A 13,764-nucleotide genomic window follows, 5' to 3' on the forward strand; every position below is an offset into this window, starting at 1 on the left:
TATTATTATTATTATTATTAAAGGCTCACAATGTGCATCCAAACGCTAATTTCTCCAGTACTAGACTAGCAAATACTTCGTGTCATGCATAATCACACTACCTTATGACAAAATAAACTCTAGTTGCTCCCATTTCACTGCGCGGTGTCTTATAAAAGGTATTTGTAAATACTTCCAATGTTGTTGACATTTTCGCGTTTCCCTGCCAAGCAACCGCACAGCGGTGCTGCGGTACAGCGGTACGAGTGTATAGCAAAGATAAAAACATGAGACGTCACCGAACCGCTTCGAGGCTAAATTGTTTGGCAAACAAGTCGGCGTTAATTCTGGCGCGCTAATTTCTCCAGTACTAGACTAGCAAATACTTCGTGTCATGCATAATCACACTACCTTATGACAAAATAAACTCTAGTTGCTCCCATTTCACTGCGCGTTTGCTTAAAACCCACAAGAAAGAGGTGAGAAAACTGGCATTTGGATGCACATTGTGAGCCTTTAATAATAATAATAATAATGTTTAAAATATATTTCACACTCATAAGTGCGTCTGAATTCACGTCAGTTCCAACTTCGATATAAACTAGTCTATAAGGATCACTCATATTCTAGCAGCAAGTCAACTGCTTTTAACTTGTTATGAAGATCAACGTTTCTGTTGAAAAAAAAACATTTGCCTAAATGATAAAAGTGAGAATAACAGAAGAGGGCTGCGAGTGGTGGTAACAGCTGGCTGGTGTGTCTGTCACTTCTGGCGGTCGTCAGCCGTACGTACACGTGGCGCGCTGCAGTGAAGTAACACGTTGCTACTGTTGCAGTCGATCCTGCCTTCGTCCTGATTCTCGTCGGTGCCATAGCGTTTGTGATGGGTTTCGCTGGATGCGTGGGAGCCCTACGAGAAAACACCTACCTGCTGCTCTTTGTAAGTAGATTTCAGTCGAAGCTTGAGTTATCCCCCCCCCCCAAAGTGTTGGGGATATATCCGTATGGCTTTGTTACTTCAAACTCAAGAAATCCGTCTAATGAATGTACGTGGAATAAAGAGCTTATGGAAACTGTTGAATATTTTTGGTTAAATATAAAATATTTTCGTTATCCCCTATAGAGGGCAGCATCGTGCATGTTCACAGAAATACTCTGCTGCCTGAACACTGTTTGAGAAAAAAAATTGAGTAATCTTTACTGAATAGAGTTGCAGTTATTGATTGATAATAAACAGAAGGCACAATTTATCAACTTTTATTAACAGATCTTTACTGATTTGCTTAGTGAAATCTTAGGAAATCTCAATCTGTAGTGAAATTCTTAAAACATTCCACGCCGATAAATTACAAAAAAGTCCAGGTGTTTTAACGGTACATTTATAATACCACCTAATCAACCTCGTTGTTTTTTGCAGTATGCAGCCTTCTTAGGAATACTTTTGTTTGCCGAGCTAGGTATAGGAATACTCGGATTTGTATATAAAGACTGGGTAAGTGATTTGTGTAAGAATTGTTACATGGTTATCTGTACTTAGATAATAGAGTGAACCTTCAGGATACAGTTTTACCTATTATTACCTCAAGCTCTGGTATTTGCAGTGTAAGCTGAGTCATGTATCTAATAATCTGTGTGGCAATTGTTGGAAATGCAACATATATTTACGGATACTAAATTCAGCTGCATTGTACACATGTTGCAGTTAATTAATGAGTAATAAGTATATAAGTGTAATAACAATTATTTTTTACTAATTTTTGTGTTCTATATAGATCGACATTTCAAAAATCTGTCATTGGGATATTGCAGGTAAAAGATCAAGTTTCAGACGGGTTAGAAAGATACATAATATTATACAGGGATGATCCAGATCTACAGAACCTAATAGACTGGGTACAAGGATCATGGGTAAATTACCATTTTGACACTTTCTTATAATAACATGGAAGGTACAATCCTGCTTCTAAATTTATATACAGTAACTAACGCTATATATATATATTTATATATATATATATATATGAGATATATATTTTATAAGTTATATTAATTTCTTCATTAGGTATAGGCAGTAGTGTGAACATTTGCGTGCCTGCATGTGTGCGTGCGTACATGCGTGCCTGCGTGTGTGCGTGCGTACGTGTGCACGAGTATTCTGTATGTACTATCTTCATAGGTATGTTCATGGCAGTAGGTAACATGGTATTGAGTGGGGTCTGCGTAGGTGTGATATTTGCCTTAGAGATGACGGCTAAGCGAGTGATGATAACGTGCAGAGCATTTCTTAACATAACTGCTGAATTTCCCTCAGCTGCACTGCTGTGGCATCCAAACACCAGACGACTGGGACAAGAACCAATACTTCAACTGCACGTCGATCTCAATAGGAAGTCGCGAAGCGTGCGGCGTGCCTTTCTCCTGCTGTAAACCCAAGCAGATATGGGTAGGTGTTACTTACCACAGTCCTGCATAAGTTTGTCCGTGGGTGTGGGAGTGGTCAGAAGGATTAGTGTATTTAGAAGTCTATTTGCTATAATGGTCTATTATCAGTGCATGCCACATGGAGTGTTAAGCACCAGCAGTAATGTAGATATATCCTATTGTGTTTGTACGTTCAATTTAAACGACACGAGTGATATGAGCAACTTTCGTTCTAATCCCCGACACCACTGATGTAGTACTATTAGTATTTGCATGGCCTTTGATCGCAACATACCTGTTTGTTTAACTCTTAACATGTATTGCAATGTTAGTAGTGAAATTTATTCATGTTCGTTACAGGAAATCACTAATTACATGTGCGGGTACGACGCGCGAAGGAGTGATAAGGTATGTCAAACTCCTCATTATCAAGTTTTTAAATAGCAGCTGAAAACTGAACAAGCTTCAGAGTAATGATGGCATCTAATTAGGCTAATTATACATCCAACGACCAAACCTGTCCCCTTTAATAACCTGTAGATTTTAATCGTAGGTGTCGATTTTAATCCTATATGAATATGCAGCAACGTTGTATGCAGCAGTATATTTGGTTAATCGATGGGAACAATGGTAAAAAAAACATATTGAGTATGCATGTTTATGTGAAAAAGTACTGGTGCCACTTACTATATTGGTAAAGTATAGTTACTTCTAAAACTATTTACTTGTATCAACAGGGTGTATATGTGGCCATACTCATGCTAGGTGCACACTTTACTATGCATGTAGTGAGATGAAGTTCGTAATAATTGTGTTCGTTGATGAAAGTTCAATTATGAATGGACACGAATACTATTATTGTATTAATAGAATATAAATTGTTACGTAATTGAGTAATAACATTGTAAAGTTGTAACCTAGTAAGAACTAAAAAAGGTTAACAAAGATTTGAAATCTGTCAAACTTTCAAATATTGTCGTTATGGTTTGTAGTTCTAATCACACGCCCATCACAGCTGTGCTTTCCCCTCTCACCACCACCATTACCACAATCATCAGTATCACCTCACCAGCAAATTTCCAGTCTTCGTGACTCGTCATGCCTTCCCATGCACGGTGTAGTTGGTTAAGTAGTTGTTTGTTTTTGTTTTTTTGTTTGTTCGGTTACTTTATTTTATACTGGAATCAAGGGTTTTAAATCCACATGAGTAGAACCCACTCCAGGAATCTGGCTCGGTCCAGTTTTTGGCAGTTCTTCCAGTTGTGATGGGTATATATTTCACTCAGTCGTTTCTTCTCCAGAAGGATGATTGGGACACTGTCATCTACATCACAGGCTGCCTACAAGCCGGGGAGGAGTGGTTCATGCAGAATCTGATGTTCGTAGCGGGAATAGCTGTCGGGATCGCAGTCCTGCAGGTAAGTTAGAACTCCCGCCTCCTGCCTCTCATCCCGTGTCTCACTTACTGTGAGGATGAGAGTTCAATCTCACGTCTAGATCGAATGGTTAATGTCGGTTTGTTAATATGGCTAGAATTTGTGTTAATAAATCATCTTAGGTGTGTAGAATTAAAAGCATTTGTCTTTGGATGGTTTGTGCTTTATCACACAGTAGGTGGCAGCAGTAAGCTTGGGCACACACATGCAAGCATTCAGCATCGGCTGTGGAAAGCAAATACTCATTGTAGGCTCTCTCTTCTGGTTGTATCAGCATGTTCGTACTGGTCTGTCAGGTTTTCATGCCAGCCACGGTGATTATTTGCATGTGTAATTGAATAATTAAATCGAGGAAATCGTATCTATTATGGGAATCAATTAGATTAGGTTTATTTTTAGTTGGTGTTAACTTTATTACAGCGTTGTTTAGCAAGTAGAAACCGTGCACACAATTTTAATTCTAGTTAACGTTAGAAAACTGTGTTAATTAAACTAAAGTCGCGTCTCTCACTCTGGTCAGTTTGGCATCCCCACCGTCCCACATCCTCACCGTCACAGACTTCAACGTGCAAAGAAAATCGCATTAGTAGTAGGTCGGTAATGGAACAAAGAATATAGGACTAGTCTTGTGAGAGTGTCAGCCTCTTGGCTTGTGTCACCGTTCCAGCTTGGCGGGGTAGCATCTAGCAACATGGGCGGTGCAGCCTCACCACTCCAGCTTGGCTAGGTAGCATCTAGCAACATGGGCGGTGCAGCCTCACCACTCCAGCTTGGCGGGGTAGCATCTAGCAACATGGGCGGTGCAGCCTCACCACTCCAGCTTGGCTAGGTAGCATCTAGCACCATGGGCGGTGCTGCCTCACCACTCCAGCTTGGCGGGGTAGCATCTAGCAACATGGGCGGTGCAGCCTCACCACTCCAGCTTGGCTAGGTAGCATCTAGCAACATGGGCGGTGCTGCCTCACCACTCCAGCTTGGCTAGGTAGCATCTAGCAACATGGGCGGTGCAGCCTCACCACTCCAGCTTGGCGGGGTAGTGTCCCGTGAGGCAGGCGGTGCAGTATCCGTCGGCGGCGTCCTCGCGTCCCGACACGGCCGCCAGCAGTCCACCGACGGACAGATACGCGACGCTGTCGGCGCCGAGGTGAGCCGCGAGGCGTCCGCTCTCGACGCGATTCGCGATCAGCTCGTGCGTCGTCGGGATGTTGATGCCCATGTAGCACGGGTGTCGGACGGGCGGCGACGCGACGCGGATATGCACGGCGGCGGCCCCCGCGTCGCGCAGCAGCCGCACGATCGGCGCGATCGTCGTGCCGCGCACGATCGAGTCGTCGACGAGCGCGACGCGCCGACCCGCGAGGTTGTCTGTCAGCGCGCCGAACTTGGTCGCGACGGCGCGTGCGCGGGCGCGCGTGCTCGGCTGAATGAACGAGCGGCCAACGTAGCGGTTCTTCGTCAGCACCTCGACGTAGGGGGCGCCGCACGCCGCCGCGAAACCGAGCGCGGCCGCCGTCGCCGACTCGGGCACGGCGGCGACGACATCGACGTCTGCGGGCGACTCGAGCGCCAGCTGCCGGCCGCAGCGCTGCCGCACGGTGTGCACCATCTGGCCGGCGAGGAGGCTGTCGGCGCGCGCGAAATAGACGTATTCGAAGATGCAGAGAGCGGGGGTGGCGGCGGGGGGACGCGCGACGGTGGCGGCGGTCGTGACGCCGCGCGCGCACACGCGCACGATCTCCCCCGGCTCCACGTCGCGCACGTACCGCGCGCCGATCGACTGGAACGGACACGACTCGGACGAGACGACCCAGCCCTCGTCGCCGTCGTCGTCGCCGGGGAGACGGCCAATGCAGAGCGGCCGGTTGCCGAGCGGGTCGCGCGCCGCGTAGAGGGCGCTGCCGTGCATGATGACGAGCGAGTACGCGCACGGCGTCTGCCGCATGAGGTGCGTGATGCGCGCCGCCCAGTCGGCGCCGTCCGGCTCGCCACCAGGGGGCGGCCACGCGAGCATCTGCGTGATGAGCTCGCTGTCGGAGCTCGATGACAGACCGACGCCGCGCGCGAGGATCTGCCGCCGGAGGGCGCCACCGTTGATGAGCTCGCCGTTGTGCGCGACGGCAAGGAGGCCATGTGCGGTGTGCACGACGAAGGGTTGGCAGTTACCTATCTCGGATCCGCCGGCCGTGGAATAACGCGTGTGTCCTACACCCAGGTTGCCCTTAAGCTTCACCTGCAGGAGCAACGAAAATAATATTTAAAACTCGACCTGCTATAGAAATTTTCAGTTTTTAATTAGTAATTTTTTCCCCTTGCGCCACCATGAAATCGAAGCTGAAATTTGCCGTCAAGTTTCTCTGTTCATAGCTTATATTTAGCTTAATGTGCGGGGGTCGAAATAGAGTTTCGTTATTTGAAATCCGACAGGCTCTGAAAATTTTCAATTTTTTGGGAAATATTTTTATTTTAACAAGCCACCTTGAATAATCCCCCTTCCCCGCCCCACAGCCTGACCCTCCCTCCCCTCCCCTGGCACACAGCCTAACTCGCAGGGTTCACCCTCTCTACCCTTCCCCGCCCCACAGCCTAACCTGCAGGGTTGACCCTCCCTCCACTCCCCTGCTACACAGCCTAACCTGCAGGGTTCACCCTCTCTCCCCTTCCCCGCCCCACAGCCTAACCTGCAGGGTTGACCCTCCCTCCACTCCCCTGGCACACAGCCTAACCTGCAGGGTTTACCCTCCCTCCCCTCCCCCACCACACAGCCTAACCTGCAGTGTCTCCTCTGTGAACACCTGGTTGACTAGGCCCATGCCGCGGTGAGAGCGGAAGCACTCCCCGTCGCTCGTCACGATGCCCGCGCTCTCCTGCCCGCGGTGCTGCAGCCCAACGAGACCAAGGTAGATGACATGAGCGATGTCGAGGTGGGTCGGCCACGCTCCCGCCGCCACGCACGCAAACACGCCGCACGCCTCCCGCAGCCCGCTCGAGCCGTCGTTGTCGTCGCGCGCCGTCGCCATGGTGTCCCCGCACACGTTGTCTGTTCTGTTCTGGTCGGCTGTGAGAGAGAGCGAGAGAACTGGGAAGGAAGAGAAACGTTCGTGAGAGATGCATGGATGACGCACGTGCCGTTCGCATGCATTGTTCTGTTCTGTTTCATTCGGTTGCAAGAGAGAGAGAGGGGGAGCCGGGAAATAAAAGAAACAATCATGAAAGACACATGGATGAGGGCCATGCCGTCTGCACGTGTTCTGTTGTCCAGGACCCGGTTCCACAGACGTGGATTAACTCTTAACTCTGAGTTAAATTCCTTAACTCTGAGTTAAGTTACGTTCCACAGTCGTGGATTAACTTTAACTCTGAGTTAAAATTTAACTCTGGTATGAACCTAGATTAAACTCTTAACTCAGGGTTAAAAATCAAGTTGTACATTCGATTTAGTTATAGATATCATAGTCTTTGGTGTAATCCTTTAGACTTTGAAGACTATTTTTTACGAGGTTAGTTTAGCTCTAGGATACTAGTACTAGAGCTAATTAGATTATCTAGTACTGCCCCGTGTCCGATCCCCCGCTGGCGCTGGAACATACGGTGTCTGTTTACGTTTGTTGTACATTGGTCGGTCATTGATGGCGTACCAACACTGATCCCTGCATCCGTACTGTGATAATACGAGAAAATGTACAATTTTTTGCGATTTCGCAATAGCCGCAGCTGTTAAAGCGTAGTGCTAATGACGCGAATGTCGAGGGTTCAATCCCCGCATTTGCAAAATATTTTCCCTCATTTATTTATCGCTGCTGGTTTTCATCATAACGTTTTTTCATTACACCTTCTACCATGTTCGTGCATCTATCATGCGTCTATCGTCTATGTGTCTATCATGCGTCTATCATGTTCGTCTGTTCTAACTACGTGGAATTATGGGACACTAACTCTGAGTTAAAACATTTAACTCTGAGTTACTTAACTCAGGATTTAATCCATGTTCATGAAACCCAAATTTAACTCGGAGTTTACTAACTCAGAGTTAGTGAGTTTAACTCAGTTAGCCGTAACTCAGGGTTAAAGTTAACGCTGTGGCTATATGCCTGGCAGCCGGGCACGGTCGTCGTTTTCCTAAATGCCCGGCAGTTCCTAACCCTAACTCTAACCCTAACCTTAACAAAAACCCTAACTCTAACCCTAACCCTAACCCTAATTCTAATCCTAACTCTAACCCTAACCCTTGTTTACTTGAGATAATGCTAAAAATTAAAAAACTGCCGGGCATTTAGGAAATCGAAGACCGTGCCCGGCAGCCGTCAGATATATGCCGGCTGCCGGGCATATAGCCACTCTGTAAAGTTAATCCACGACTGTGGAACCGGGTCCTGTTCTGTTAGGCTGCTCATGGGAGAGAGAGACGGAGAGCTAAGAAAGAAAAAAACGTACGTAAAAGACATGGGGATTAAATGTGGGCCCGGGGTGTCCTCATGCATTATTTTGTCATTAGTCACACTTTAGACCGTTTAAAAAATCAACCAGTCAATGAGTGTATATTCCTTAACCTTATATTAAAATCATGAGAAATTTATATGTATTGTCAGACTCACTGACTTTGACAATGCATTAATCACGAAGCATGTGTAGTGTGACTGTCTTAGTAATAGTAATACTAATAGAAATAGTGTCTACTGTCTAATAGTGTCTATCACTGTCAGTATCAGTACTAATACTACTATCACTATCAGTATCAGTATCACTATCAATATCACATAATACTTGATCGATTCATAGACTGAATAGATGGCATGATAAACTTAAAAAGGTTTCTTTATCAATATTTTTGCAGTTACTACTAATGTTTGATTTTATTGTGAACGTGAGTTATTTTACTATAATTGGAGATTTTTTTATTTACTTTTTAACTTACCAGTGGCAGTGCAGTAGACTAGTGCAGTAGTGACAGTCTGCAGTACTGTATTTGGTGTCTGTGTTGGAAACAAGAGACTGGACACAACAATATAGGTGTCACCACAAACACCCCCCCCCCCAATAATTATTTATGAACTGAGAATAGAGTACATGTACATGTATATTCTGTATGTTCTGTTCTCAGTTCATAGAGATGTTGTCTTGTGCTTATTTATAGTTACAAAGTTAATGTTTAGTGTTGAAAATTATTCGAATTGCTACAAGTGAGGAAGTAAGTGCCAACTCATGTAGTATACTTTCACAATAATATATTTGTGTTATTTACTAAATTTATACGTGAAAATTATTGAACTCCAAAATCTTTTCTGCTCACATGACACATGTAGGCAGGGCTGCCAACATTGGGTGATAGGTGAGAGTGAGATGCGAGGGAGCGAAACGACCGAGGGGGTGTGGGAAGGGGGTTTTCCTCTCCCACGGTAGGAAGCTTTTGCATTTTATAACTTCAATTTGTGCAATTTGGTGCATACTAAAGTGACTGTTTTCAGATATTGTAAGATTTATTTTGCTGTGCGTGAGATATTTCAGCGTTTTATTCATGAAGAGATGATATTCATGCGTGAGATATCTCAGCACTTTTTTTGATGTGCGTGAGATATTGTAAGATCAGTGTGAGAGCGTGAGATTTGGTCAAAATGCGTGAGTCTCACGGTCAATGCGTGAGAGTTGACAGCCCTGATGTAGGCCCCTAATCTAATGCTGTGTTGTAAGAATGTAGGCCTACTAATATGCATCTAGTACTACTAGATGATCTAGGATAAATCGCTATGACCCGCGCCGAAATTGTGCTCCATATTTCAACTATAAAGTGTAACGTAGACAAATTAATCAATTTTGAAATATCATATTTGTTTAGCTTTATACTCCATTATCTATAACCCATGTTTGAAGTTTACTTGTAATTAAATGTCATTAGTCCGAATATCATTGCATATAAATTCGTAGTCTACACTCGAAACATCTTAGCATGATGAGCATCACCCACCAATTTGTACATCATTTATCAAATGTAATGTATAATTAAAGCTGAATCATCACTACATCAAAGAGCCTGTCCAGTCATTTCGATTCTGTCAATTTCCTTTCCGAACCTCGTAACTTTCATAGAGAGTGCAAAATTAATTTCCCCTATATTTGAAATTTCTGTATACTTTTTGAACCATCAGTTACAAACTGTGTAGTGTGTACTATTGCCTTTAATATGTGCCATCTAGGCACCTATGAGGCTACAATGGAGAAGAATTAACTATTGCTATGACTGATCTCACATTGTTTGTTTTGCACAGACAAAATCCAATACCTTACGAATAAATTATGCAAATTACAAGCACTTGTGCAACAGTGCATATAGTGGAGTACGCAGGATGCTTTGCAGAGTTAGATGTTTACGTTTAGCAAAAAACAGCCCATGCTGAGTTAAATTAATTAGTCATCCCCCAGTCTGGTTGTTGCTTCAAGCTACTCATCATATCTTATAGTTTTCGACAACACTTAAATTGACTACGTCACGAATTTTGTGGATGGTAAAATGTGCAAAATTTTTGTTGCCATTTTTTTTACATTAAAAGTAAGAACTAACGGGACTAAACGTATCGTCAAATTCTTACCTGATAAGTTTGTTTCTCAACTAGTTAAAAATCCAAAAAACTTGGACGATTTGATATTATATTTTTGACATTAATTGCTTGCTATGGGCTATGTATGACTATGAGTCACGAGTGTATGTTCACATTGAGCAATATAGTAAAATAAGAAGTATAATGCAGCAATTTAACCATAAAAAGTGAACAAAATTACTTATATTTTGTGAAAGTGGAAATTATTTTTTTATTTTTTTACTATTTATGGTGACGTAATCACTTTAGTTTAACACTCTGCTTATATAAGTTCTTTGATGTTGTGTTAATGCGGCACTCTGAACGATTCTTTCGAGCTGTGTGATGTCACAGTGTGTGTGTCGATATTTATTACTGTAAGCTGATAGTATAAATCCCTTGTGAATTTGAGTACTTGTTCACCTGCCTGCTGAATAAATATGCACAGCATCTAATTGTCTTGTAATCGCACACCATGTCCACATGTACCTACGCGTCGGCACACATTGTACGTGATGGTTTATGGACGCTTGTAATAGTGTAAATGCAGCTGCAGCTGCTTTTCTAGTCACATGAGATACCTGCAAATGTGCGGACGATGATGGGAGAACGTACGTAATGCGTAAGGCTACACACTAGCACTTGCGTTATGCTTAAAAGTGGATAGAGGTGGTAGTGGATAACTACTTGGTGAGAACCTCATCGATGTAAATACGATGGTTTTTTATGATCAATTACAAAATAATTGTAGTAGTATCGCATACGCGGCATGCTGAAAAATTCCTATTTCCCCCCCCCCCCCTAAGCCCACCTATACCAATCATACTTGTGCATATCATGTTCACATTTACACGTCAGAGAGACTTGGTCATACTAATCTAAACTAGTGACTTGAGGTTTTAACGTATTGCCTCGGTTTAAAATTGACGATCGTTGTAAATCAGTTGGAGGTAGGTGGTGTACCCCACCTGATCTCTTTCTTTCAATGGTTTAGTTGGTGCTTTGTTTGGCCACGTTTTGTTTTGCTCTGCTGTACAGCTGGTCGTTGTTTTATGTCTTTCAGATCATGGGCATCTGCTTTGCGCAAAATCTTCGGGCTGACATCTTCGCACAGAAGGCAAAGTGGCGTCATTGATGAAGGTCACATGTAGATAAGTGGATCTTCTGAAGTTGAGCATCCGCATGCACTGTATGTGTATGCGTTGATCTCCCCTGCGTGTGCCCATGCACCACACACATACATGTATTTGCTATTGTACACACAAGTATGCAAATGTACCATGGGTGAACATGCACATGTACTGTGTACACACGCGGTCATGTATTGCATTTCACATGCAAATTGTAGAGCATACAGAGTTTTACAATGATGTAACCGTGTGGGAGGAAAATTGTGTCTAAACGTGTAAGAATGAATTGATGATGTATAATATAAAGCTTCGACTGCCATCGATCGATGTGAATATTAGCACGAGGTACAAATGCGTGTGACGACTTCAGCAAATTTTAACGTACTGAGTAGGTTTTACTGTTAAATTGAATTTTTACTGACGTTCCCATGTACAATAGTCGTCCATAAATGTGTATTTTGTAATATATAACGTGCCATACTGGGCCGACCAAATCGCGTACTGTGTAGTGGTGCAGGGGTGGGGGCGTGTTTCCCCCACCCCACGACTGAGGGTGGTTACTGGGTGGGATGCTGAGGTGTGTATGTGAATCACTTGTATGTGTGTCGATCATGGCTGCTGTAGGAGGATGGTCATCACTACACGGATGCCATCGCGACATACGTGTAGATGGTTTTCTGCTCGCGCGTCATGGTTGTGACGACAATGGCGGTGACATCAAGTGGCGGCGAAGGAAGGTTGCAGCCTTGCTTCACGGATAGTCGAAACCCTTCATCGCTGACCGCTTACTGACCGCCGGTCACCACCGTCGAGCGGTCATTACAGGGTCATTCTCTCCGCGATCGGCTGCTCCCTTGTTGTCACCCGGGCCGTCAGCCGCATACGCTCCCTGCTCTTGCCACTCTATACACCAGGAGGTGGTAGAGAGTGGGCTTTCGCTTCGGTGAAGTCTGTAGAGTAGGGCATCAGGACCGAGGGAGGTGTATCGCGGCGCCACCTGTCGGTAGGTGACGAGCGCTGACTGCAGGTTGTGACAGTGCTGCGATGTGACGACATGACGATGTGACGATCCTGCGTGGTGGTCACAGGTGCTGAGCGTACATGTCCTGTTGTCTGTGTTGTGTGTGTGTGTAGGGGGGGGGGGAGGTGATTAGGCTGGATCCGTGCACAGGTGTGGTTGTCATAGGTGTGAAATCGTGTCAGCAGGCAAGTAATAGATGACATTGTCCTCGCTATGTGAAGCGTGGTGCCGCAACAAACCCGAATGTACAGGGACGATGATGGCGGGGGGGGGGGGGATAGGTAGAGATAGTGAAGGAGAAACTCGAAGCTTATTTAATTTTAATGAAAGTAATGTTGAGGAAGGTAGAAACGTAGCGACGCATGCCGATGAACGGAGACGAATCCTGTGTGTGAGGCCTGGACAGCCGGGGTTCGGTACAGCTCGGATTTCGGGTGTCTCTTAATGTATTTCGTAAACTATGACGATGTAGATTAGTCTCTGATCTAGTTTAAATATGCTGTTTTATAGACGCGTGTAAATGCTGGAACACGCAGCTTATATTTTTATTTCCTCAGAAGACGGAACCTGGGGAGTCGAAACTCGTCTCTCTCCTTCTCACCGGTCCAATTATATTTCCACTGCCGTTGTTCCTGCGCGTAACTGCCATTGTACGCGTCGTATGAGGGTTGTCCGGTCATTTTGTTATTAATGCCGTATCTCTTACATATCTTTCAATATCTGCCACTGATCAAGCGAGTCGTTACGCAGTTGCCTCTGTGCATTGTCCATCCTTGTTCACAGGAGTGGTTTCTTGATGACTAAAGTTCGACAAGATAATAGGAGAGGGGTCACAACTACTGTAGTTTTTTGGGGGGTCACAGATAACTTAGGTTGAGGGAGGGAGTAATAGCTAATATAGTTTGGGGGAGGGGGCACAACCACTGTAGTTTTTGGGGGGTCACAGATAACTTAGGTTGAGGGAGGGAGTAATAGCTAATATAGTTTGGGGGAGGGGGCACAACCACTGTAGTTTTTGGGGGGTCACAGATAACTTAGGTTGAGGGAGGGAGTAATAGCTAATATAGTTTGGGGGAGGGGGCACAACCACTGTAGTTTTTGGGGGGTCACAGATAACTTAGGTTGAGGGAGGGAGTAATAGCTAATATAGTTTGGGGGAGGGGGCACAACCACTGTAGTTTTTGGGGGGTCACAGATAACTTAGGTTG

General features: G+C 44.8%; 2 protein-coding genes across 2 annotated transcripts in view; one reads left to right on the top strand and one right to left on the bottom strand.

Moving 5' to 3' along the window:
- The window catches only part of LOC106813862 (tetraspanin-5-like), a 21,262-nt gene extending 7,549 nt beyond the window's left edge, over window positions 1-13,713 (top strand). The window contains exons 4-10 of the mRNA XM_014818103.1: window positions 816-919; window positions 1,397-1,471; window positions 1,789-1,887; window positions 2,291-2,422; window positions 2,761-2,808; window positions 3,702-3,818; window positions 11,469-13,713. Of these exons, the coding sequence (XP_014673589.1) occupies window positions 816-919; window positions 1,397-1,471; window positions 1,789-1,887; window positions 2,291-2,422; window positions 2,761-2,808; window positions 3,702-3,818; window positions 11,469-11,540 (647 nt within the window). The 3' untranslated portion in view covers window positions 11,541-13,713. The remainder of the gene's footprint in view (window positions 1-815; window positions 920-1,396; window positions 1,472-1,788; window positions 1,888-2,290; window positions 2,423-2,760; window positions 2,809-3,701; window positions 3,819-11,468) is intronic.
- Window positions 3,916-8,846, bottom strand: LOC106813866 (amidophosphoribosyltransferase-like). Its single transcript, XM_014818106.1, has 3 exons — window positions 8,749-8,846; window positions 6,605-6,912; window positions 3,916-6,066 (listed from the first exon to the last, which is right to left on the bottom strand). The coding sequence occupies exons 2-3, from the start codon at window positions 6,851-6,853 to the stop codon at window positions 4,849-4,851; spliced, it is 1,467 nt and encodes a 488-aa protein (XP_014673592.1). The 5' UTR covers window positions 6,854-6,912; window positions 8,749-8,846; the 3' UTR covers window positions 3,916-4,848.
- Window positions 13,714-13,764: the final 51 nt, after the last annotated feature.

This window comes from Priapulus caudatus, unplaced genomic scaffold (genome assembly GCF_000485595.1).
Source record: "Priapulus caudatus unplaced genomic scaffold, Priapulus_caudatus-5.0.1 Scaffold836, whole genome shotgun sequence".
Taxonomy (NCBI): Eukaryota; Metazoa; Priapulida; class Priapulimorpha; order Priapulimorphida; family Priapulidae; genus Priapulus; species Priapulus caudatus.

Excerpts from the sequence above, each read along its gene's own strand:
- LOC106813866 (XM_014818106.1), bottom strand. The coding sequence starts at position 6,853 with ATGGCGACGGCGCGCGACGACAACGACGGCTCGAGCGGGCTGCGGGAG. Across the intron at positions 6,067-6,604 it reads TCACAGAGGAGACACTGCAG|GTGAAGCTTAAGGGCAACCT; the intron begins GTTAGGCTGTGT and ends TTGCTCCTGCAG.